Source organism: Panthera onca, chromosome A2 (genome assembly GCF_046562875.1).
Source record: "Panthera onca isolate mPanOnc1 chromosome A2, mPanOnc1 haplotype 2, whole genome shotgun sequence".
Classification (NCBI taxonomy): domain Eukaryota; kingdom Metazoa; phylum Chordata; class Mammalia; order Carnivora; family Felidae; genus Panthera; species Panthera onca.
Window position 1 is genome coordinate 8,602,751 of NC_138340.1, and position 25,224 is coordinate 8,627,974.

The 25,224-nt window shown below is 56.1% G+C and overlaps 2 protein-coding genes and 1 long non-coding RNA gene across 8 annotated transcripts; 1 reads left to right on the plus strand and 2 right to left on the minus strand.

Annotated features, from left to right (window-relative positions):
* Nucleotides 1-394: 394 nt before the first annotated feature.
* Nucleotides 395-15,731, minus strand: RGL3 (ral guanine nucleotide dissociation stimulator like 3). Of its 4 annotated transcripts, XM_078443366.2 has the most exons (19): nucleotides 15,538-15,728; nucleotides 14,955-15,068; nucleotides 14,079-14,302; nucleotides 13,897-13,950; nucleotides 13,565-13,779; nucleotides 9,565-9,707; nucleotides 9,262-9,477; nucleotides 8,470-8,573; nucleotides 8,264-8,348; nucleotides 7,071-7,127; nucleotides 6,876-6,962; nucleotides 6,641-6,673; nucleotides 6,439-6,560; nucleotides 5,647-5,742; nucleotides 5,477-5,545; nucleotides 5,292-5,388; nucleotides 4,500-4,652; nucleotides 4,299-4,413; nucleotides 395-3,303 (listed from the first exon to the last, which is right to left on the minus strand). In XM_078443366.2, the coding sequence occupies exons 1-19, from the start codon at nucleotides 15,568-15,570 to the stop codon at nucleotides 3,185-3,187; spliced, it is 2,136 nt and encodes a 711-aa protein (XP_078299492.1). In that variant the 5' UTR covers nucleotides 15,571-15,728; the 3' UTR covers nucleotides 395-3,184. The 4 variants fall into 4 exon arrangements, with proteins under 4 accessions (XP_078299492.1, XP_078299494.1, XP_078299493.1 ...); XM_078443368.2 differs by lacking the exon at nucleotides 4,500-4,652 and having other exon boundaries at nucleotides 5,651-5,742; nucleotides 15,538-15,731; XM_078443367.2 differs by lacking the exon at nucleotides 4,500-4,652 and having other exon boundaries at nucleotides 15,538-15,730.
* A 425-nt stretch (nucleotides 15,732-16,156) lies between these two features.
* On the minus strand, nucleotides 16,157-25,068 carry ODAD3 (outer dynein arm docking complex subunit 3). Of its 3 annotated transcripts, none has more exons than XM_060630296.3 (13): nucleotides 24,373-25,066; nucleotides 23,019-23,140; nucleotides 22,841-22,918; nucleotides 20,662-20,829; nucleotides 20,463-20,564; nucleotides 20,228-20,353; nucleotides 19,950-20,072; nucleotides 19,310-19,462; nucleotides 18,191-18,351; nucleotides 17,952-18,108; nucleotides 17,199-17,354; nucleotides 16,689-16,773; nucleotides 16,157-16,514 (listed from the first exon to the last, which is right to left on the minus strand). In XM_060630296.3, exons 1-13 carry the CDS (start codon nucleotides 24,611-24,613, stop codon nucleotides 16,396-16,398), a joined length of 1,791 nt encoding a protein of 596 aa, XP_060486279.2. In that variant the 5' UTR covers nucleotides 24,614-25,066; the 3' UTR covers nucleotides 16,157-16,395. The 3 variants fall into 3 exon arrangements, with proteins under 3 accessions (XP_060486279.2, XP_060486277.2, XP_060486280.1); XM_060630294.3 differs by having other exon boundaries at nucleotides 20,662-20,832; nucleotides 24,373-25,064; XM_060630297.3 differs by lacking the exon at nucleotides 17,199-17,354 and having other exon boundaries at nucleotides 20,662-20,832; nucleotides 24,373-25,068.
* LOC132678230 (uncharacterized) lies at nucleotides 20,019-21,148 on the plus strand. Its single transcript, XR_009609525.2, has 3 exons — nucleotides 20,019-20,129; nucleotides 20,707-20,817; nucleotides 20,904-21,148. It is a non-coding gene; the product is annotated as an uncharacterized LOC132678230 (long non-coding RNA).
* Nucleotides 25,069-25,224: the final 156 nt, after the last annotated feature.

The following is a 25,224-nucleotide window of genomic DNA, read 5'->3' on the forward strand; positions in this document are numbered from 1 at the left end:
GTTCTGTTACTGATTTGCCGCCCTCACTAGTTCATTTTGTTCATTTGTGTATCCCTAGCACCTAGAACAGGGCCTGGCACACAGTAGGACAAATAGTTGTGCAGGGGTACGTAGGTGGTTCAGTGGGTAAGCTTCCCACTCGATTTCGGCTCAGATCATGATCTCCCGGGTTGTGGGTTTGAGCCCCACGTCGGGTTCCTCGCTGACAGTGCAGAGCCTGCTTGGGATTCTGTCTCTCTGTCTCTGCCCCTCCCCTGTTCTCTCTCTCAAAATAAATAAATATATCTGTGGAGTAAAAGATTAGAGAAACACTAAGCCAGGAGATGTAAAGGATGGGTGATACTGTGTCAGCCCCTGGATACAGCTGTGCCTGAGCGCCCCTGAACTTAAAAAAAAAAAAAGCCATAGTGATGCAGCAGTAATCCCTCCCTCAGGAAATTGGCCTTTGCACCGTGCGTGAAAGAGCGTGAGAGGCAGAAAGTATAAGCTGTTGTTATGAGAGGAAAAGTAACCCAGTGGTTAAGGGAGGGCATGTGTTCTGGCACATCACACATCATTCAAGTTTGAGCCCCAACCTTGCCACCTTGGGTAAATTACTTAATCCTCACTAGGCTCAGTTCTTCATGTATAAAATAGACATATGGAATGTATGCTATTCCATAAAGCTAGTATCAGGATTTGGTGAGATCGATTAGGTAAAGTTCTTAGGACAGTACATAGTAAGCCCTCAGTAAAAATAAGTTATTTTATTGAAATATAACTGACATATTACATTGCGTAGCAATTATTATTTGCTTAAGCTATTTCAAGAAGGATACTGTTACTTACATCTGACTGGTCCTATGGTCTTAATATTCATAGCCACAACAACAAAAGCCTGCAAAATAGCATGTTCTGTTCTGTAATTGGTCTTTTCCCAGACGGTACATGATGCTTAGGTTCTCCTTTTTGTTGTTGTTGTTTATTTATTTTATTTTATTTTTGAGAAAGAGAGAGGGAAGGCGGGGCAGAGAGTGAAGGAGACAGAGCAGAGGATCCAAAGTGGGCTCGCCCCTGACAGCAGACAGCCCGACCCAGGGCTCGAACTCACGAACCATACATTCATGATCTGAGCCAAAATCAAGAGTCTGATGCTTAATCTACTGAGCCACCTTTCCCTTAGTAACAGTACTCAAATGTAATTTCCATGTATGCGCCTTCCCAGGCTCTAGTCTTCGTGATCTGAAGTTGCTCTTCTGGTTCAAAGCATGGGCACAGGACCCAGAGCTGGACAATCTGCCTATTAACATTTCTCTGAGCACAGTGATTGGTGCAGGGGTGGCCACGTGACATGAGTTGGTCCAATGGGCATCTGTTCTGGGACTTTTGCTTGACCTGATGGAAAGGAGGGGCTCTCCTTGCATGGGAAGGCGTGAGCCTGCCTTGCAGTGGGGCTATATTAATTTGATGCTATTTTGGCTACTCTAACAGACCCAAATAATAATGGCTTAAGTAAGATATACATCTATTTCTCTCTATGTAACAATCCAAGTAGCGGCAATACAATATGGCTGCACCCTGGTCTCAGAGGGCCAGGCACCTTCAAGTTTGTTGCTCAGTTATTCAAAGAACATGAACCCCCTTCAATCCAAGATGATCCACTCCACTGCTTCATTCTAACCAGCGGCGGGAGCGATGGGGGGAGGGGCAGAAAAGAGGGAAGGGGAGGACACAGGCCTTCGGTTTAGGAGCCTAAGAGCCGGCTGTTAAACCTGGACTAAAATTTGCTCACATCCCATTGGCCAAGACTTAGTCACATGACCACGCTTTGCTGCAAGGGAGACTGGAAATGTGTTTTCTACTCTGGGTGGCCAGCTAAAAATCAGTGGTCGCTCTATTGCCACAGATGGTGGCTGGATTTGGTGGGGAGTGGGGGGGGGGGGTACAGTCTCCTCAGCAAATCAGAGCCCAAAGACCGCAACAAAATCCTGGTATGTTTGGAATCCCTGGATCCAACGGTGACTGACGCTGGACTCAACTGAACCTTTCGAATACACGAGCCATTCGTTTCCCGTTTTGCATGTCTGTTTGAATTGGGTTTCTGAACACTCGAAGCACAAAGAACCCTGATTAACAGTGAGATATATAAAGCCCCTAGTTGATGTACAGCATGGAGTAGAAGTTCCTACGTGAACACACTATTGCTAAGAATGCGGTTGTGGCGGGCGCCGGGGTGGCTCAGTCCGTTAAGCGTCCAACTTCGGCTTGGGGACATGATCCTGCAGTTCGTGAGTTTAAGCCCCGAGTCAGGTTCCGCGCCCCGCATCGCACTCAGCGCAGAGCCTGCTTGGGATTCTCTCTCTCCCTCTCTCTCTCTCTCTCTCTCTCTCTCTCTCTGCCCGTCCCCACCACTCTCTAAATAAATAAATAAACTTACAAAAAAATGAATGTAGTTGTTTCTGTTGTTAGGACTGTGTTGCAGGTGGCCTTATGGGTCCCTTTATCTCTACCTGCTCTGTTTCTTCTTCCTACCCCAGCACAGAGAGACAGGGTACCCCTCTCATCCTCACACCCCATTGACTTAAGGGTGATGATGTCGTTTGTCTCAGATGCCAGTGGAATTTGACTTCTTCAGTCTCCCACACCCATGGCGGAAAAGCAGCGTATCGCCCCCCGCCAAATGTTGGGGAGTCCCGCCCCCTGCGTGTGTGACAGCCCCTCCCCCTCCGGCATCCGGTCATGTCTCGCCCAGACCCTTTCATGAGGCCGTTGGGGTTTTTTTCAGTTTTTGTTTTTTAATTTTGATCTTGATCAAGAGAGAACACGAGGCACAGAACAGACAAGACCCATCTCCTGTTTCATAACCTTGGGCACTGTTTTCATCCACTTCTGTCCCCCCGGGTTGTCAGATTTCTCTGGGGAAAGGTCTGACCCCCCCTGTCCCCATCCGTGCCCCACCTGCCTTCTATGTTTATGGGATGAAACTCTTCATCCGGCCACTCATGGGCTGATGGCTTTGGAATAAGGATCAAGTACCGGGAGTGTCAGAGAGATGGCATTCGATGAAGTTGGGCGTGGGGGGTGGGGGTCACACAGTACAGAGCACAATGGCTCTATGGGGGAATGGGACTTTTCTGGGAGAGGAGGCCTCTCCCCACATCCATGGTGGCAGGGGCCAGGCCCCTAGAGGGAGAAGAGGGCCCCCTCAGGTCGAGGAGATGGTAGGTGTGTGCCGGGCCCCCTCCTTCCGCCGCAGCACAAAGTCTCTAGGGGCGGCTGGACTCATTGCATAGAAGACATTGGCGTTGTCAGGAATCGGCAGCTCTGGCCAGGGGTGGACATGATGGTAAAAGGCCTGCACCACCTCATATCCCACCACGAAAGACCGAAGTAACCTTCTGCCATTTACTCTGGCACAACCACCCTGCGTCCCTTCAGCCAGTGCTGAGCCGTCCTCTCGTGGGGAACCTGGACACCTTCCCACTCAAAGCCTGCACAACCTCAAGTCTCTCCCACCACGTCCGCCACGGACCTGGACAACCTCCCGCTATTTCTCTCTGGAGTCTACGCAGCCTGTGCCGGAAGGCTGGACAAACTCGGGTCACCCATCCCAAACAACTTCCTTTTCACCCGGCCAACTCCCAGCCAAGCTCCTGCCGCCCTCACCATGAACTTGGACACCTTCTGACTTCCTACATCCAGCCTGTATAGTCTGTGGCCCTCGCACTTGATAGTTGAACAATTTCCTATATTCCTTCTTAACGTCCCCCCAAACTCATGTCGTGTCCTCTCCTTCTTGAGAACCGGGGAACCTTCGATCTGTGTCTGGATTGGGCATCATCATGTTCCCCCTACCCTGAATTTCAATACCACGTGGCGTGCCACATTCAGAGACTGCAGGGTCCCCATGCTGAGCTGGGACAAACCCATTTCTTCACAAACTCAAGCCCAGACCCCTCTTTAGACCCCCACCCCGCCAGGCTGAGCCTGAACAACCTCATGATCCTACAAATTTAAGCCAAGGCAACCTCCTTTCCTCTCTGTCCCATGTGACCCTGGACAATTTCATTTCCCCACAGATCCCAACAAGACACCTGTCGTGTCCCCCTTTCTCTCACACAGCCAGGGCAACCTCATGACCCCACGAAATCAAGGCACGGATATTTTACTGCCTCTTACCCCCACCCTGCTTTATCTTACCCTTACTCTGTGTCCGACTGGAACCACCTCACGGCCCTGTTAAGGCCAGTCTTGACCCTCGTCAACCTGCTGCCCTCCTAGCTAATCCCCACTCCAGCCTCCAAGCAGTCCCTACTCACCCCTGTCCCCCGGAAGGACTTGGAAAAGCTGGTAGTCACGGGCCCAGGGCTCGGCCACATTGTGCTTTTGCAGGGCTCGCTGCACCACGCTGGGGGCCTTGTCCTGACTGGTGAGCTGGGAAGAGAAGGTGGGTGGTGAGGCGTGACCACCAAGTTCCAAGGGCAGGGCTGCCCCGGCAGGTTCCCGGCCCAACCCCTCACCAAGATGCTCCGATACAGGTTCCCGTGGTCATTGTCAATGCTGACGCGGATGACTCGAGCCTCTGATCCCTGCTGCCCCGGTAAGGAGATGTGAGAGCTGCTCAGAGGCAAAGCCAAGGGCCGGGGGCCTGCCAGGTCCGGGCTCAGGGGCAGCTGTAGGCAGCGGGGGTGGGGGCTGAGTGGTGGGAGCCTTATACATCCCGCTACACAACTGGAGCCTGGGGACGGGCAATCAGGGTGCACTCGCGAGCCCACATCTACGCCATCCCATCACATACAGACCTTTGTGCCCTGTTACAAAGACAAACTTACACATGGCCAATAGACACATGAGAACTCCTATGTACACGGACAGCAGCAAATACACACAAACGCTTATGATTGTTGTACATCCACAAGTCCATCAACAGCCCCGTTCACGGTCCCGTGGATACTGGGGATATTTATGCCCATGTTTCCACTCTAGGTATGCGCATTCCTGGGGACACACATATCCTTGCAAAGGTGTGATCACACCCAAAAGTGCCCTGTGGGCAAGCTGACTCATGGGTCCAGGTCCGAGCCCAAGCCAGACTGAGGGATAATCCCTCAAACAGGGCCATGGAGATGCACGGGGTCTCCTGGACAGACACCCAGGGTGCTCAGCCAAGCACGTGTACAGCCTCTTATGTACATGCCTGGTCATGAAACCACACACGCGCATGCACGCGCGCACACACACACACACACACACACACACACACACGGCCCTGGGTGCCCACAGTCCCACACGCACACAGGCAGTCTCGGTACCTTGGTGGTGGGGCTCTGGGGCCCTGGAGAGGCCGGGGGACTGCCAGGAGGAGGGTCTCTGGTTCTAGGACTAGATGGCGGGGACCCTGGGGAAAGACTGAGGGAGATACAGAGCCTGAGGTCGAGCGGCTGCCCTGACCTCTGACCCTGCCATCTCCACTCCTTTCACTAACTGGGATACTCACCTGGAGGCGGGGGACGAGGGGTCCCCAGGACTCCCACCAGGGGATGAGCCCTTCTCTCGGGACAGCTTTCTAAAGATAGAGACGAGGGATGAGGAGGAGATCAGCCTCGGGCCCAGGAGCGCTCTCCCGTCTCTGCCCACCCCTGTCCCCACGCACACCCCGAGACTCACGCACTGAGGCGCTTGGTGAGGCTGAGGCGCCGTCGGATGCGTGGGGAGCTGGGGCAGGAGGCAGCTGGCGGCTCAATGACACGGGAGACATGGTAGCTGAGGAGTCAAGGTGCACATGGGGTGGGGCGGGGCCAGGAAGCAGCAGGGAATGAGCTGAAAGCTTGGCTAGAATCAGTGAAGGGCCGCATTTTGGGGGCATGGGGGGGGTGCGGCAGGAGTTGGGCACCAAGCGTCAGTGTCAGGGTAGTAAATGGCGGGCTATTGGGCCACCGGGGTCTTATTAGTTATGAGAAGGGATGGCTTGGTTGGCAGGTTACGTGGGGATTGGCTGCGTGGGATCGAGGAGTAAAATTGGGTCAAAGATAGAGTTCCAGGTCGAGTGATCATTGGGGTCAATGACTGGGGCAATGGATTCAACAGAATGAAAAGAAACGGTTGGGAGAGTTGAGTTGGATGGTCAGATGCCCATCAAAGTTGGAGTCAGTTATTCAGAACCGGGGGTCAATGACTGGGCTCAGAGATCCAGACTGGGGTTACAAATGGGGTCATAGGCCAGATAGGGTCAGAAGGTGGGGAGGCAAACGGATGGGACAGGTGACTGGAATGGCCAGCTGTCCATGAAAGGATGAAGTCAGAAAGTCAGATGGGGTCAAAATCTGAGGTGAACTGGGACCCTCAGTGGACTGGGGGAAATGCAAGGTCATAGGTTGGGGGTCGGGGCTCAGGAGGGTGTCTGAGGAGGTGGAGCGATATGTGTGTGCCATCGCGGGGGGATGGTGGCTGGACTGTCACCTCTGCTCCTCGCTGAGCTGGCGCTGGGCACGCAGGGCCACCAGGATGGGTGTGTGGGGACTCAGGCAATAGTTCCGACAGCGCTTCTGCAGCTGCTGGATGTGGGCCAGGATCTCCCACTCCTGAGGGGGCGGGGCCTCTGAGAACCTGCCCTGGCCCTGCCCCCACCCTGTCCCCCCCATGCCCACCCAGTGCCACTCACCTTCCTCCTCTTCTCAAAGTTGATGAGATCCCCCTGGGGGCAAACTTTGTCTGAACTGGAGCCTCCAGAACCGAGGACTGAGGGTCAAGGTCAGGGGCTGGGATGTCAGGAGCCCCACTGCGCTAAGGGGGCTGGGGTAGGGAGTGCGGGCAGGGTCAGGGGGAGGATGTCAGGAGGCCCACTGTGCTGAGGGGAAGTGGTGCTGGGGTCAGGAGTCAAGGGTCAGGGGTCAGACCTCCAGCATGTCCGGCAGGGCTGTGTCCAGCATAACCAGGTCCGTGAGAAAGGTGCCAAGGTAAGGGACAGGGCCTGGGGGCAGTTTCTGTGGCCCCAGAACTCCAGTCACTCTCAGCCGTCACTGACCCCATCACGTAGCACCCCATTCCGTGAAGATTCTGCTCGTCCCCCCATCCCAAACCACCTCACTCACTGGGGGCAGGCTTCCTGGGAGGGGGTCCTCCTCTTGGGGGCCCTCGGTGGCCTCCTCCTGGGGGAAGGGAAGAACTGAGCAGTCCTGGGGTCTCTCTGACCCTTTTTCTCAGGAAACATGCCTCAAGACCCACCACCTACACCTGTTTGCCTTCAGCGGCCACCAGGGGAAAACCGAACAAGGGAAGTGAGCCGATTAGCAACAAGGGGCAGGCCCTGGCCTCCTCCAGGGCTGGCCTCAACCCGGGCGAGAAGGCTTGTCCCGGCCTGAATGGCACAGGCCTGCTATCCATACCCTGAACCTTGCCTTCACAGCATCGCTCTATCTGGTAATTCATTATATCATCGCTAGGCCGTTATTATCGTGTTGTGTGTCTCCCTATATAAGGCCTGATATCCCCCCCCCCCAGGGCAGGAACCTCGTCTGTCTGGCTCATGGTAGGAGTCTCCTGGCACAGTGCCCGCCACACGGTAGGCGCTGAATTCAGAGCTCCCTGCTCCTTGACCTCTTATCCTTATTCGAGACATGCATTCACTCACAGACATTTATTGAGCAGCTACTCTGGGCCAGGCTCTGTTCTGAGTGCTAGGGAGGGAGCGGTGAGCCAAAGAGACCAGAAAATCCTGGCTTCGCAGAGCAGACATTAGCCAGGGAGAGGCAGCAATAACCAAGCGACACATGTACCAGGCAGAGATAAGGGCGATAAGGCAGCAGGCGAAGCGAGACCTGAAGAAGGTGAATGTGAAGAATGTTCTGGGCCGAAGGAACAGGCTTCACATTCCATCTAGTCTGGATTCACCCTACGAACCAGCACCCAGCTGCAGTTAAAATCTAAATCTGGCCTACACCTCGTCAGCCTCGCGGGCACGCAAGTTTTAGTTTTGCTTCTCAAAGTCAAGTCCTAGCACTATTTTATTTTTTTACTCTTTGCTAGGACTCTGGCCCCAAGCGACCTTCTCCATGTAACTTCTGGTATTTGTTGAATGAATAAACAAGGCAGTCACTGCGTGTGAGCTGTAAGGAGGGCGGCCGAGGCAGTAAAGCCCTGGGGCTGTCCGCTAACACGGGGGAAGGTCATTGCTGAGGTGTGTTGGAAGGACACTGAATGTTATGACAATGACAAGCCATGCCCTGCCCGGCCCCAGGTCCCTTTTTGGGGGCGGGGGATCCCCGGGGTCCACACCCATCTTTACCTGGGAAAGAATCTCTCTACTGCTGAGGTGGTTGTTCTCATCGGAGAAAATCTGCGAGAGTTTTCTGAAAGTGGATAACCGTTCCCTGGGGCGGGGGCAAGAGAGGGGTCACGGATCAGCGCCTGGGAAGGTCAGAGCGACGCTGGGGAGGAGGAGGGCCCGCCCCAGCGTCACCAACCCTCCTTCCCTCCTTCTCCCGTCCTCACCGGCTAACGGCGCCCCAGCTCCGCTTGAGGCGGTAGATGGGGTTAGACTGCAGGGCTGACAGTATGGCGCGCAGGGAGGAGAAGTTCCGCAGTTCGCGGCAGCGCTGGACGGGTGGGGCGGGGGCGCTGGTCACACCCCAAGCCTGACCCCCAGCTATGATCCACCTTTGATCCGAGACTCCTGACCCCAGGCCAGACTCCTACAACTCGCCCCCCATCTGACAGGCTACCAAGAGTCAGCCTCCTCCCTCGGGATCCTCCACTCTCCCCCACCTGCCCCTCCACTCCTAACCTGGCACCTGTCCCCGTTCCTCGCTTCTCCCCGAGCCCTAGAGGTGCCCACAGTATCTCCCCAGGACCCAGACCTCTCCTCCCCGAAGCTATGTCTCACCCCCGCGTGGGTATCAACCGTTTACCCTCTTTCCCCCCTTCCCCCCCCCCCCACTCTAGTGGGCCCCCAATGTGTTTCTCTTCTTCAGCCTTGAGGCTCTTGCCCCGCCCCTACCCTACCCAGTCCCTGTAGGGACCTCCGCCCCCTTCTCCGGGCTTCGGTCCTTCCTCCAATCCACGGCCTCCCCATTACCTTCTCCCACCCCATCCTCTTATCCCTAAACCCACAGTGACCCTCTGCAGTCCTGGACCCCTTCCAGGCTTTCCCTTAGGTACCTCGCAACCCCAACCCTCCCCTCGTTGCCAGAGCCCTGTCTTGGGCCTTCCGCCTCCAGTCCCCGGCCTCTCAGGCCTGTTCCCCACCCCATGCCCCACCCCCGCCCCCCACCCCCCAACAAGCACCTGGGCGATGCGGATCCACTTCTCCAGCCGCTGCGCCCTCTGTGGGGCGGCCAGGCCCTGCGCTCCGAGCACGGAGCCCAGCACGCAACCGATCACCATGTTGAACTGGGTCACAGTGGCTCGCACAGTGGGGGCAGTGCCTGCGGCCCCTGGACGGTCTCGCTGTGACCACACGGAGCCCAGGCACTCGCAGGGCCGCACCCGAGAAAAGAGCTCCTGGGCGAAGGGAGGCGGTGGGGGTGGGTGGGTGGGATCTGTGCTCCGCGGAACCCGCCCCATTACCGCGTCCCACCGGGGCCTCACCACATCCATCAGGGTCAGCTGCTCGGCCACTTCGTCTACACTGAAGTCTAGGAGCTCAGGGCCTTCCCGCGCCACTGCTTCCTCCTCTTCCCAGCAGCCTTCTGGGGAGTCTGGGCGTGGGGTCTGGGTAGCTCCAGGAGGTACTGAGGGAGTATAAGAAGGGGTTCGAATCCAGGACTGGCTTTGGGACCTTGGACGAGTGCCTTAGTGTCTCTGAGTCTCACTTTACTTATCTGCAAAATGGAAACCTCCCTGAGGATTTTTAAGGGTGTCAGAGCAACAGAAACGTTCATTTAGCGCCTTGGGTGGTAGTCCACACTAGGCGATTTAACACAGTAACCCAGTGAGGAAGGTACTATTATCTACCTTCCACAGATGGGGAAACTGAGGGAGGAAAAATTTGCCCTAAGTCGCACCTTCAGGGAATGGCAGGGCAGGGATTTGAAGCCAGGTGCTTACAGGTTACAGTAGAAAAGAGAGGTTTGTGGGGGTTTTTTTGTTTGTTTTGTTTTGTCTTTGAACCTATATTGAAATAAGATCTGTCTACCCTATTGTGGCGAGAGGTGGTATGATTTTCTAGGTAAGGGAAGGCTATTGGCAGTCCCAAGTCCAAATCCAAATTTGTCCACCAGGCTTGCTATGTGAACTTTAACCTCCCTTGTGCCTTGATTTCTTTATCTGGATTTTTAAAAAATCAAACAGGATCATACATATTAGACTGCCATAAAATAATCAATAGGAATGATTTTTGGGGCGCCTGGCTGGCTCAACCAGTACAGCATGAGACTCTTGGTATCAGGGTCGTGAGTTCAAGCCCACGTTGGGCGTGGATTCTACTTAATTAAAAAAAAAAAGAAAGAAAAAAAGAAAGAAATGATTTTTTCCCATAGTGGGATTCGGTGGTGGCGCCCCCTAGGGGACATTTTGGAAATTGAAATCTGCCACCAGGGAGCGGACAGGCTCAGTGAATTTGTGCCACTCCACCTCCAAATGCCACTTCAGGACATTTGCGTCTTTGGAAAACCTGTTTACAATAATCTGCACCTACAACCCAACTCTCTTGCTCATGACCACCCATTAGTTTGGCTCCAGGACTGCAAGAACTGTCAAAGTCTGGTCCTTTTTGTTTGGAAATTACGAGTGTTCACCATTCTGGAAAGCGATGTCCCCAATGTTTATGCTACTGCACCTGTGTGGTGCATTAGTTGGTGTTTGTGACTGTCACATTCACCATGACGCTATGAGAGACAAAGGCTCTGGACAACCTCATCACGTCCCCTAGTAAGACATGCCTAAGGGCTAACACAGCAACAAGCATAGTTTATTATTGTATGAGCTGCTTTCACTTTATTTCTCCTTCATATTAGAGTTACAGCACCATAGTATTATTTTTTACTTACCTTTGTAAGTGCATTTAATTAGCTGTCTTTAATTTCAAATTAGGACAGATGGTGTTGCAAAATCCTAGTTTTAAAAAGTTGTCATTGGAAAAAAAATTGCACCTTAATTAATCAAATCTGTAGGTCTTACAGCAAATATGGGGATAGAAGAACATGCTACATGTCACCGTGAGACAGCGAACAGGTAAGTGGAGAATGTGAGACCTTCCTCAGGACAAATGACTCATCCCCCCCCCCCCCCCCCCCCCCCCCGCCAATGACATAAACAAAAGGCAAAGGGAGAATGTGATAGAATAAAAGAGACCTAAGAAATGAAAGACCAAGCGCCCTGGGGTGCCTGGGTGGCTCAGTCAGTTAAGCATTTGACTTTGGCTCAGGTCATGGTCTCACGGTTCATGGGTTCAAGCCCTGTGTCGGGCTCCATACTGACAGTGTGGATCCTGCTTGGGATTCTCTCTCTTGGCCCCTCCCTCATGTGCACTTTTTCTCTAAATAAATAAATAAACTTTAAAAAAAAAAAAAAAGGAAGACCAAGTGCCTTAATGGATGTTTGGATTTCAAAGAAACAACTGTAAAAAAAAACAAAACAAAAAAACAAACAAACAAAAAAACCAAACCATTTAGGGACAATGGGGGGATTTGATTCTGGACTAGGTATTTTTTGAAATTAAGTAATTATTGCTGATTTTGTTGGAAAAGATTGTAGGCACAAGGTTATATTAAAAAAAAAAAGCCCTTGTCAGGGGCGCCTGGGTGGCTCAGTCAGTTAAGCCTCCGACTTCGGCTCAGGTCATGATCTCATAGTCTGTGAGTTCGAGCCGGGCTCTGTGCTGACAGCTCAGACCCTGGAGCCTCCTCCAGATCCTGTGTCTCCCTCTCTCTCTGCCCCTCCCCCGCTCACACTCTGTCTCTGTCTTTTTCAAAAATAAATAAATATTAAAAAAAAAGTCCTTGGCAGTTAAGGCGCATACCTAAGTATTTACGAGTGAAGTGGCATCAGCATGGGATCTGTTTTCAGGTTATCCTGAAAAGACATTTTTGCGTCAAATTCTTAATTGTTAAAAATAAGCAAGGGGTGTCTGAGGGCTCTTTATACCATTCTCTCCACTTTCCTGTGTGTCGGAAATTTTTCATACTAAAAAGTAATGCCCCCCCCAGAAAGATGTTAAAATGCAGTGTGTCCCAGAGCAGGGCCCACAGTAGGTGTCCAATAAATGTTCATTTCTCCTCTGACTTCAAGAACTCACAGCTCAGGGCGGTTCTTTCAATAGAATTGTCTGCAGTGGTGGAGACATTTTGCTACCTGCGCTGTCTACTATGGCTATGAGCACTAGAAATGTGGCCAGTGTGACCAAATCGCTGACATTTTTATTTTAAGTTCAGTGTCTATAACCCCATGCGGCTAGTAGCTACCCCATTGGACCCTTTAGCTCCAATGCCTTGAAATCAGCTGGCGAAATCCTGCAGGCAGAGGAAGAAAGACACTTAAAAAAAACCAAGAGGGAAGACAGAGGGATAAAATCTACATAAATAACCGAGACTTTGTCACCAGGGAGAGAAAAAAATAGCTGCTACTTTGTAAAGCAGAGAGGAATGTGGCCGCTTTAATCTGAGGATTAAAAGATGGGGGTTAGGGATTTAGATGCTTTTGGGATAGGGATCAGTTCGAACACAGATGGGTGAAAGATGGTACTTTATGAGCAGGATGCAATTATTCAGTCAACAAATCTTGGTTGTTCCTGCCCCTGGGGACAGAGTCTGCGACAAGGCCAGTGAGTGCTCTGCAGAAAAATAAGGCTGGCGAGGACACAGAGTAGGGGGATATATTTGCTGGGAGACGATCAGAGAAAGCAGGTCTGAGGAAGTGAACGAAGACCTGAATGAAGTAGGTAGATATTTTTCCCTCCCCCGCAAAGCTCTCTACAACCCGGGTGGGCAAACTCAGTAAAGGACCAGAGAGCTTGCTGATGCCCCTTCTACAAGAAAATAGCAATCGCACTATGACTTTTTATGTATTTTCGTTACAGGTGGTAGATTCCAATAAGCGAGAATCCGTGATAACAACAATAATGAAGATAATACTCTTTGCCAAGCCCTCACTGTTTGCTTATATCCTTGTTTACTGTTGTCCTCCCTAGGGAACTGGGAGCTCGGTCCACTGTTATTTCCCAGAGCCAGTAGCTACGCATGTATTGAATGAATAAAGAGGTCAATCAGGCAAATACTATCATCACCCCCCTTTCACAGATGAGGAAACTGAGGCTCAGAGACTGAAGTGTCAAGGTCAGTCAGCAGATGGCAGAACTGGGATTTGAATCCGGCTCTCTGTGGCTCCTAGCGTAAGTAGCAATGGAAGGAGTTGTAGCTAGAAACACAGGGCGTCCTGACCCAATGGTAGAGTGTTTTTTGTGCCGAGGATTAGACAGGTGCTAATATGTTAGACAAAAGGTCCATCTTACAGGTGGGGAAACTAAGGCTCAGACAGGGTTAAGAACTTTGCCCAAGATCTGTAGCAGCTCTGTGAGGGGAGAACGCCCCTGGGGGACGGGTCGTGGAGGAAAAGTCCTGCTCAGGGCACTATCGTGCCCCATACTCCTCACCTGTCCACGCCTCAGGCTGCTCCTCGTCTTCCTGCTTTAGCTCGTCCTCTTCCAGGAAATCTCCCAGTAGCTTCTCTGCCTCCCGGGCCTCGGGCCCTGCTGGGGACGCCCAGCCCAGAAAGGTGCAGACGCTGCCTAGGTCCGAGTGGGCAGGGGGAGCCCGGAAATCCTGAGGGTGATCCCGCAGCCAGGAGCCCAGCACGGACACCACAGCCCTGGTCAGAATGGAGGGCCTCAGAGCCCAGCCCAGAGCTCTGGACCTTGGGGGCCCCTACACCTCAGATCGACCTTGGACCTCTAGGACCCCCTACCCTCACCTATGGGAGACCAACCTTAAGTTCTTGTTGACGGGCAGACCTCCTGCCTCTGTCTTCTTGATCTCTGTCCTGGGAAAAGCAATCCCCCATCAGGAGAAGAGGGAGGCTAGGGGGAGCTTAGGGGGAAAGAATGCAGGAGCGAGCACCCAAAGGAGAGTCTGGGGGTGAGAACACGGAGGCTACCCGTTGGTACTGACCCTGGAGGCAGGGGCGGTGGCGGTGGTGGCAGGAGAAGGCCCAGCACACGGGCAGTGGATACAAAGGCCCTGTGGGTGGCCAGGAAGGCAGGCACGAAGCCCGGGTCTTGCTCGTGGTCTCCAGACACCAATTCCCCCACCAGCCGCTCCAGCCTCGCGGCCCTCAGCGCCCGCACCTTGCTCGTGCGGTAATGGAGGAAAGCGTCCGCAGCGGGGCTGGAGGCCTGCGGGGCAAGGGGGGGGAGACAAAGGGACACAGAGGAGTGGCCCGGAGCACCCCCTTTCCAATTATGCCCAGCGCTAAGCAGCGCTCTTACGTCTGGTCCCGCCCATTGCTCGGAATCCGGCCTCCTGGATTCATTATTCTGCTCCAGGCCCAAATGACCCTCGCAACTCGCCCGGGACCAGGTCGTCCCCCGGGCCCCGCCCCGCGCCCTCACTCACTCGCCCGCACCCCTCCCCGCGCGGCTCCCAGCTCTCCAGACGCGCTTCGCTGGTCTTTCCCGCCCCAGCCCTCCACCCCGGTCCGCTCTCACCCGGCTGCCGCTAACGACGACCCCTCCCTCCAGCGCCGCCCACTAAGCCTGGCGGACCCAGGCCAGGCCTGGCGGACCTGCCGTCCAGTTTAGTCCCCAGGTCCCCGCTCCGGAAGCGCGCGGTCGACCGGCCCGCCGCGCGCCCCGACCCCATTCACCAGGCCGCCCCCGGGGCGCCTTTCTACCGCGACCACGTCTGCCTCTAGGCCCCGCCCCTCCCTGGGGCTCAGCCCCGCCCCTCGGCTTCGCCCTCACCTTTTTTGCCTGCGGGCTCCTCCACTCAGCCCCGCCCTCACCTGGTCGCCTCCGGCCCGGCTCCGCCCTCCGGCCCCTTCCTCACCTGGCTGCCCCCAGGCCCTTCCCTCGGGCTCGAGCGCTGACTGAGCTGCCGACGTAAGGACACGCTGAACACCGCTCCTTCCTCGGTCTCCTCGCCCCAGTCCTGCAGCGGCGCCTGGACGCGGAGGCGGGCTGAGGGCGCCGCGGGGGGAGGGGGCCCGGGACCTCGGCCCCCCTCTCCCGCGAGGACTTAAGTCCGGGGCGAGGACTCCCGGCACCACTCCCCCTTCCCGGTCAGACTCTGCGAAACTCGGGGCGGCGTCCCGGGCTAGGGAAATCCCCTCGGCGCCGCGGGTACCCTCCTCCCTGGTCCTGAGAGGATGGAGTGGCATTCGGGGACGTCCTAGGGTCCAGGCTCACGGAGTCTGTCCCTGTCCCCTACCCCCCCCCCCCCCCAGATGAGCTCGGAGACGCCCCCATCCTTAAGAGGTTACCAGCCACTTCACTGGGTCAGGGACCGGGAGGCTGGGCTGGGAATCAAGTGTCCGATTTGGGGGGAGATAGGGTCCGGAAGGCGAGGACCTGGAGCTTCGGGACCTTGGGATCGCCAGGGATGTGGCGTCCGGGACCCCTGGTCCCCTTACCAGGGCGAGGTCCTTGCCCGCTGTCCGATCCATGGCCAGTGCCCGTCCCGCTCCACGGCGCGGCTGAGTGAGGCGGAAGGGCGGACGGGCGGCGGGCAGTGGCCGGGCGTTGGGGCCCGTGGGGCAGGGCGGGGCGACCTGGCCGTGCAGGGGCGGGGCAGGACCCACGGCTCTCGGATGCCCCCAGCTGGACCCCAGCGCCAGCCCAGGCCCAGGGAAGAGAGGTCCAGGCTTTCCCTATAGGGGTATATCAACCTGTGCTCAGGTGAAAGGACACCTCTCTCTCCCAGGGAAGGGTTCTTTTCTGTGTCTCCAGGTGTGGGTGAGCCAGTGTGTACAGCTAAGCGGCGGGGGGGGGGCGGTGGGGGGGGGTGGGGGGGGCGGTCTGCGGCCCCAGGAGGAGAGTACCCTGTCCTCAAAGTGGACCACACCTGATCCTCTCCAGATGTGGAGGTAGCTCCTATTTTCCTGTTGGTGGGGGTGCTCAATCTGTGTCCCCAGCTGATGGGAGTCCTCACTCCCCAGGTCAGAGAAGGTGGAGTCTACGGGCCCTGGATCTTAGGGGCGGCCGGTTTAGTTTGCAGCGATGCAGGGTCAAGGAGAGGCAAATACGCAGGGGGCTGGTCGGTGACCTTTATTGCGCTATTCCGAGGCCTGCGCGGGCCGGCCTTGGAAGATTTACTGTGGGAACGTCGGGCGGCCCGGCCCCCCTTTCTACTCCCGGCGCCACTGGCCTTCTCCGCTCCCTTGCGCCGGCCGCGTTTAGCCCTCCAAGGGGCCCGAGGGCCTGAGGCTGGACCCAGAACGGTTGGGAGCTCCGCAAGGGCCCGGAAGCACCAGGTGGGTGTGAGCGTGAGCCTAGGACTTCCTCGAACGACTGCGCTTCTTGCTGCGGGATTCAATTAATTTCTGGGAACGGAACTTCAGCGCCGCACGGGTCGCCACGTTGCTCTCTTCATCCTCACTCTCCTCATCATCTGCGGAGGGCAGTGAGGGGATCCGGGTTCCCATTCTTGGCTCAGATTTCTCTTCCCCGATTTTACCGCCCCTCCCCCCCCCTCCCCCCCCTTGGCCCCAGGCCCGGCCTCGGACCACTTTTCGTTGCCCGGCTTGGGCCCCCAGCTCCGCCCCTTTTCCCTGACCGTACTGACCGAAGAACTTGTCCTTGCGACTGGCAAGGGGCAGAGCGATGCGGGTGTTGTACCGGGGCAGCCTTCCCTCCAGGATGGAGTAGAACTGGAGGGAGGGAGGGAGAGGGACAAAAGAGAGTGGGCAGGGTAGAGGCTACAGGGAAGTTCTGTACCCCGCCCCTTCCTCACCCCATTCCAAGATGTACCCTGATTCCACAGGAGACCTCTGCCCACCCCTCCGGTTTAGTTTTACTCGGGCCCAGCCAAATTATGCGTTCCGAGATACCCAACCCCGCCCCTGGTCCCTGGGGTCCCGCCCCTTGATCCCCGCACACGCAAGCCCCAGCCCTGCCCAGTGGCCTCCCGGTCCCTCTGGAAGGTCTCCCGGCCCCTCAGACCTCACACGTTGCCCCTGAAACTCATTCCCGGCCCATAGGCCTCCTCCCTAGTCTCCCAAGGGGTGTCCCCGGCTCCCTGGTTTTCCGCCCCAGCCCCTGCATCCTCAGCCCCGCCCCCTGGCTGAACCGGCACCTCGCGGTTGGCGAGGTGGTGCAGCATCGCGGCAACGTCCTGGCTCTCGAGTTGCGCCTGCAACTTCAGCAGCTTTTCTTCCACGACGCCCAGCAGGGCTGGCAGATAGTCATCTGCCTTGGGATCCAGCACCTTTCTGGCGAACCTGCCGGCGTCCTGAGGCCGGGGGCGGAGCCGAGTCAGCCCGGGGGCGGGGGGGGGGGGGGCTTCCCCCCTCCAGAACCAGACTTTTGAAGGTGAGGGACCACCAAACAGGGGTGGTACTATCTCCCCTGTGCGGCGGGACCTCTGTTGTCAAGGGGCCAAGCAGGTGAAGGGAGAGCCTCTGAACTCCAGAGGAAAACAACTGGTGGAGCGAGGGGTTTTAGTGGGAGAAGGGAGTATTAACTCGGGAGAAGCCAGAAGAAATGGGACTCTGCTTCCGGCAGGCTGGGGCTTCCCCTGTCTCAGGCCGCCCAAGCATCGCAGTGGGGTCTCTGGGGTTTGGGGTGCGGAGGCAAGGTGGGACTTTCCGGTGAAGCCGGGACAGGCTCTCTGAAGTCCTGAGCCTCTTGAGAAGTAAGGGGTTTCTCCGCAGGGACAGGGGTTGGGGACTCTGAGCAGTGGGGGAGGTCTCCTCCTGGAGGCAGGCCTCTGACATCCCCGGCAGGGCATAGGGTGGGTCCCCGGTAGGCTCCCCTGAGGAGGGGCAGGAACCCCAGCCTCTTGGGCTGTGGGAGGCTGTGGGCCGAGCTTCCTGCGGGTGAGGCCTACCACGGAGATGCGTTTCATTTTGCCCGCCAGGTGTTCAAGGCCTTCCCTGGTCATCTGCGTGGACTGAATTGTGTGTTCCAGCTTATCCTGGGCCTCGGTGCGCCGCTGCTCTTCAGCCTCGAGGCGCTCCTGCAACTCAGCCTGCAGCTTCTGCTCGCTACAGGCGATGGGGAGGTCGCCGCTGGAGCCCCTTGGAGCCCCGGGGCCCCCATTCTCTCCCTTGGGCACCGGGGCCTCACCTCACCAGCGTGGCCTCCCCCGAGTACTTGAGGCCTTCGAACTCTTGCTGCAACCGCTGCTTCTCTTGCTTCAGCGCCAGCAGCCTCTGCTTGTTCTTGCTCTTGAGCGCCTCCAAATGCGTGAAGGTGTCGCCCTGTGCCAGGAACCGCCTCACCACCGCCTGCAGGCCGCCCAGCTCTAGTCAGAGGCAGGGCCCCGGGCAGGCTTGGGTGCACCCCCTCCTCCTTTCCCCTGGGCACGCGGGACAGATGGCCTAAGCTGGTGGCTTCTGTGCAGCGATGCTTCTGGACTCTGTGAGCTAGACTCAGAGCTGCCTGGAGGGTGGGCAGTCCCCAACACACAATTTTTGTGGGGCCCTCGTCTCTATACGGAATTTGAATCAGGCAAAACCAGCGTGTGGTGCAGGGCAGCAGAGAACACAGTTGCTTTCCAAAATCAACCTGCCATCCGTGTTAGGCCTGTGAATCTCGCCCAACCCAGTGAGGAAGCATGGCCAATCTCCGGAGCTATCTGCCCATCAGGTCGATTTCTGGAAAGTTGCCTGGTCACAGTGCCCCAGATGACCCCATAGGTCGGGGTTGCCCTATGGGAGGAGTAGCGAGTGGGAGAGTGTCCAAAGGGGAGAGACTGAACTGGGGTCCAGTGGGACCGGTATCCACCGGCGGGAAACATAGGGTTTAGCAAATTTCAAGGAAAATGCTGCAAAGCATAGGCCCCAGGGCAGGGGCCCAGCTTGCCAAGGGTCTGAGAGTGGCACTGGGCAGTCAGTCTACCGTGCCCCGGACCATGTTACAGACACTGGAGACACAGGAGAGACCAAACTCACAGTTCTCACAGAGCTGACATGCCAAAGAAGTTAGTGCTAGCCTGAGAGCAAACAGGAGGGGGAATGGTGGCGAGTGTAGACAGCTCGAGGGGGTTTTGCTTGTGAGGAGCGGCAGGAAAACGGGGCGGTAACTGGAGGAGGAAGGAGTGTCTTTTAAGTAGAGGGCAGGCTTGTGTGCTGAGGAACTGGGCCAGCAGAAAGGGGCGGCTGGGTGTGCTGGCTTCACTGGCCTGGGCTCAGTTCGAGCGTGACTGCAGGGCGGGGAGGGTTGCGGGCAGCGGGCAGCACTCACGTGGGTATCGGCCACGCCGGTGGCGTCCTTGACCTTGCCGAAAAGCACCTCCATCTGGTACATGCTCCAGCGCTGCTTCAGCGTCTCCTCCTTGGCGCGCAGTCTTTCCTGGGTCAGATCTTCGGACTGCAGCAGCACGTGCTCGCGCTGGGTCTGCGCGCAGGTCGAGGTCAGGGCTGGGGCTAGCGCTCAGACAAGGATTTAGGGCCCAGGCCCGAGAGGAGTTTCGGGACGGGGGCCCGGGAGGGGGCGGGGCCAGGAGTGCGGGAAAGGGCGGGCCGGGGACCCGCAGCCTCAGAGGCAGGGCAAAGAGGCGGGGTCAGGAGCGGGGGCGGGGCCTGTGAGGAGGGGGCGGGCTAGCAGGCAGGCTCAGCTTTCGGAGTGGGGGGTATGCGGACGGGGAAGGATGGGGAAGACCCGCGAGTTAGGGGCGGTCCGGAGGTTCTCCAGACGGGGCGATCAGGTGGAGGGAGGGCGAGGTCAGGGATGTGGGAGCGGCGCTGGCATCCAGTGGAGGTGGGGGCGGAGTCAGGACCCGTGCGGCGTAGGGCCGGGTCCAGGGTGTGGGCCAACAGTCAGGGTGTGGCTGGAACCGGGCGGGGCCACGTCGGCCCCGCCCCGCCCCCCTGGACACGCCCACCTTGCGCTCCAAGCGTTGGTTCTGCAGCTTCCTCTCCTCCGCGCGCTTCTTGCACTCGGATATGTGGCACTCACGCTTCTTGCGCTCTCGGAACACGGACTCCTCCAAACGCTGCAGCTGATACTGGAGAAACGACAGGGGCACAGCAGGACAAGCTGGGACCTCCCAGGGACCCGGGAGGTAGGTGGGAGGGGCTCGAGGACAGCTGGGGTTCCGATTCTGCGCCCCAGGAGACCGTGGCGCCGGGGCAGGATCCCCGGGGCCTGGCAGGCTGGCACCTTGGCCATGTCCCGGGCTTTGGACGCCTCCTGGTCCACCACCTGCAGTTCTTCTAGTTGACGTTTTGTCTTCACCACCTCGGCCTCCATGAATTTCAGCCGGTTTTCCAAGTGAAGGCTCTCCTCCTGGGGGGCGGGGGGGTGGGACAGGCCTGTGACCGCCGTCCCTGGGCAGGCTGGCCCTCCCACTTGCCTCCACCACCCCCCCCCCCCCCCCAGACGTCCTGGTCCCTACCTGGAGATGGGCCTTGAGCTGCAGGTATACTCTGGTGATGTGTTCGGCCTCTTCCGCCTTCATCCGGGCCTTCTCCAGGCGGTTCTCCAGGTTCCGCAAGGTCTAGAGGGAAGCAAGGATGGGCTGAGTCCCCTCGCCTCTCCAGTTCTCCCCAGGATCCCCCCCCCCCGCCCCGCCCCCTGCATCTCAACAGCCTCACCTTGGCCACCTCCGTGTTGCCACTTCGCGCCTCTGCCCGCTCCAGCTCGCGTAGGCTGTACTGCAGACAGAGCTCATCCAGCAACTTCTGCTGCAAACCCACCTGGTGCCGCAGGGCGTCCAGCTGCTTCACCTTCTCTCTCAGCTGGTGCTCCAGGTACTCCAGGGCCTGCTGGGGGGGAGGGGGGGCGCCGAGAGCGGGAGCCTGAACCCTCCCACCTAACCCTCCCTCTCTTCTCCCAGATTTTGTTTCGCATCTCCCGGCCTCAGCAGCATCTGACCTGGTTGATCCCCTCTCCCCGCCCATTGTCTTCTTTGGTGGCTGTCAGGACCCCCGCTCCCCAGTTTGCCACGCCGGCTGTCTGTCGCTTCTGCATTTCCTTGGCCTTGGGAGAGACAGCCTCGCCTCTGTTCACACCCACCCCCTCGACGATCCTATCCAGTCTCAGGGTTTTATTTTTTATTTTAGAGACAGAGAGGGCGAGCTTGGCGGGGGGGGGGGGGGGGGTGGGGGGGGTGGGGGGGGTGGAAAGAGAGAGAGAGAGAGAGAGAGAGAGAGAGAGAGAGAGAGAGAGAGAAACTTAAGTAGACTCCATGCTCAGCATGGAACCCGATGCGGGGATCAACACCACGACCCTGAAATCACAACCTGACCTGAAATCAAGACTCAGTCGCTCAACTGACTGAGCCACCCAGGTGCCCTCAGTCTCAGGGTTTTAAAGGTCACCTATACACTGAAGACTCTCTCCCTCCTCCCCCGCTGTACAGGCTCATATGCCCATATTTATACTGCCTTCCAGGCATCTCGACCGGCATCTCAAAACCATCATGACCAAAATCGAGTACATCATTTCCCTCCAAATCTGCCCTTCTTGAATCTTCTCCCTTTCGGCTCATGGTAGCTTCATCCTTCCAGCGGCTCAAGTCCAAAAGCTTGATGTCATCCTGTTCTTTTCTTCCATCCCACCTACGTCCAGCTTGTTAGCAATGCTTTGTTTTGTTTCAAAGGTTTTCCCAGAGATCTCTCTTTCTCCCTATTTCCACCACTTTTGTCTCAGGGCAGCCAACACCGTCTTCACCTGGATGACCTCCATCCGGCTTCCACTCCTGCATCCCCACAGCCCATTTTCCTCTTCTCTGATTCTCATAAAACCTGCACCCTTCATCCTGGCCAGCAAAGCCTCCTGCAGGGTTCAGCCCCTGCTGACTCTCTTTTAAAAGTTTCTTTATTGAGAGAGAGAGAGAGAGAGGGAAAGAATCCTAGGCAGGCTCCGTGCTGACAGATGTGGGGCTCGACCCCCTGAACCATGAGATCAGGACCTGAGCCGCAATCAAGAGTTGGACGCTCAACCGACTGAGCCACCCAGGCACCCCCCTGCTGACTCTCTTGACCTCATCTCCTACAGAGCCCACTCCCTCCTTCCCATGCAGCCACACTAGCTGCCTTGTTTCGACCTCAGGGACTTTGTGCTTACTGTTCCCTCTGCCTGGAGCATTTTCCCCACATCATTCCCTGCCTGTCTCACTCTCTGGTCAAATATCACCTTCTTAGAGAGAGGGAGCTTTGCTGACTCCCACCCCCCAATCTAAAGTGCAAACCCCTGGCCCTATCCATCTCTAATAAGCCACTCTGTTTTGTTTTATTCATTTCTCCTGTCACTACTGGAAGTTATTTTGTTTCTTTCTTTCTTTCTTTTCTTTCTTTCTTTCTCTTTCTTTCTTTCTTTCTTTCTTCTTCCTTCCTTCCTTCCTTCTTCCTTCCTTCCTTCCTTTCTTCTTTCTTCCTTCCTTCCTTCCTTCCTTTCTTCTTCCTTCCTTCCTTCCTTCCTTCCTTCCTTCCTTCCTTTCTTCTTCCTTCCTTCCTTCCTTCCTTCCTTCCTTCCTTTCTTCTTCCTTCCTTCCTTCCTTCCTTCCTTCCTTCCTTCCTTCCCCACTACGATATGAAGTTTTGGGGAGTTGAAGTTTGGTCTGGGTTTTTTTTGACTGCATAGTCCCCAGTACCTAAAACCATGCCTAGCACATGGTCGGTGTGGGATAAAGATTAATTGAGCCAATAACTAAATGCCAGCCGGTGTGGAGAAAGGATAGAAGAGGGTGAGACGGGAGGCAGGGAGTCCAGCGGGGAGGGGACACGAGCTGGAAATGAGGGCAGATGGTCTGTGGAGTGGGGTGGGACAAACCTGGCCTGTCCTGTTCTTCAGGTATGGCTTCTCTGACTTCCACTCCCGAATCAATGCCTGGACCATTTTCTCATCTCCCTGCAAGAAGGGGAGCTCAGTCACCACACACCCAGCCCACCTGCCCCTCGGGGTGCCGCCCTGCCTCTTGGAACCCTCTCGTCCACTTCGGCAGCCTCACCTGGAGCAGGTCCGCCAAATGCAGGCGCAGCGTCCTGGTCTCCTCGTGGAGCTGGGCGATGGTCTTCTGATTTTTCTTGATGGTCCACTGGGTGCTCTCATAAAAGGCCTTCCGGTCACCCTCTGAGTCATGTGAGGTACACAGTCAGTGTCACAGGGGGTGGAGGGCTTCCCAGAGGGAAGCCCTTCCTCTTCTTATCGACTTAATATTGTAACTAGACTTCAGTTGGAGCTCTTATTCTATGTTGGATGCCGGACAAAGAACTTTCCGAGTATCAAATACCGTATGTCAATAGGTATGTATTCATATCCATATCATACCCATTTTAAAAAAGTTTTTATTTACTTAGAGAAAGAAAGAGAGGGAGAATGAGCGGGGCGGGGGGCAGAGAGAGAGGGGGAGAGAGAGAATCCCAGGCAGGCCCTGAACTGTCAGCACGGAGCCCGAAGCCGAACGGTGAGATCATGACCTGAGCTGAAACCATGTGTCATGTGCCTGACTGACTGAGCCACCCAGGTGCCCCCCATATCATACCCATTTACAGATGAGAAGAATGAGGCTCAGGCTTATTAGATTGTTCAAGGTTACAGAAAGTCGGATTCCAGAGCCCATTCCTTCAACTACCGTGCAAGATAACCTTCTAATAATAACAAAACGATAATGCTAATGGTGTATGTCAGGATTCTCCGACCTTGGCACGACTGACATTTGGGGTGGATAATTACTTGTTTTGAGCTGTCCCATGAACTGTCAGGTGTTGGGCAGTATCCCTAGCCTCTACCCACTAAATGCCAGTAGCACCCCCCTCCCAACAATGTGACAACCAAAAATGTCCCCAGACATTGCCAAATGTCCATTTGGGAGCAAAATAGCCCTCTTCCATTGAAAAACATTGGTTTACACTTTAGAGTGCTTTACTAATGTGCCAGGCACTGTCCTAAGCACGTTATACATTTCAACTATCTGGGGTGCTGTACTCTCACTATCCCCATTTTACTAACAGAGAAACTGAGACCTATTAGGTTACTCACAGTCCCCCAAGATCAAACAGCATGCGCAGAGCCTAGATTTGAACCCAGAAAATCTGGCTCTAGAATCTATGTTCTTCACCACCCCGTGCGTGATGGGAGTTGAAATTACCCAAAAGTATGAACCACAGTCCAGCTGGTTCTGGGCCCAGGGAAGATTTTATAAGAGGGATGAGGAAAACCACGAACGAGTACGGATTTTTGCCTCCAGAAGCTGGTCACCTGGATGAATGCCGGGGAAAGGCCCTTGTCACACCGTGCCTGGTCGAAGGGCTGGGTGGACACTGTTGACTCCTGATTCTTGGTGTCCTTTCGAGCCATCTTACCTAACACTTGTATCTTCTTTTGTAACTCTGCCACCTGCGCGTTCACAGTGGACGTCCCCCCGCCGGTGTAGAGGGGTCCCGCCTTGGAAAGGAGTGGGAGCCAGGCGTGGGCAGCGCCCTTGCCTTGGGGGTGGCGGTGCTTGGCCCGAGTCGGACTTCTCTTGACTTTGGAGGAGGTCGAAGCCTGGTCCTGAGCATGCAGGACGTTGGTTGACGCACCCCAGCACAGGGGAGACGTCATGACTAGGTTGGGGCCTAGAGCCCCTGGAGATTTTAAGGTGGCAACCAGCAATCGCCCCTGTCTGAGATCCGTCGTCGACGCGAGTTCCTCAGGCTCAGGGAGAATGCACTTTCTGACTGCTTGGCGCGGCCTCGCAGCATCTCCCGGTTGCTAGGTAACCTCCGTCCCCTCCTCCTTCCAGCGCTCCCATGGAAACCGCCCGCGTTCCATACCACCACTCTCATTGGCTAGCGCTGCGCAGAGGGGCGGCCCAATAGGGGGCTGGCAAAGCCGCGCCTCAGGATATTGGGGGGAGGGTACTTTGGGGTCACGTGCTTACTTTTTTTTTTTTTTTTTTAAGATTTGATTTGATTTTTAAGTAACCTGTATACCCAACGTGGGGCTCCTACCCACAGCTCTGATATCAAGAGTCGCAAGCTCCACAGACCGAGCCAGCCCCATGTTTCTGTTTTTTTCAATGCCCCTGTCCACCACTCCGCGGACATTGGAGAGCATTTTTCAGGAACCTTCTTTTCCGGCTGCAGAATCTGCCACTCCCAAGATGGAGGCATCTTGTGCCGCCATTAAGCGGGAATCGTCAGAACGATCCCCTCGAAGACTTCAAAGTCCTA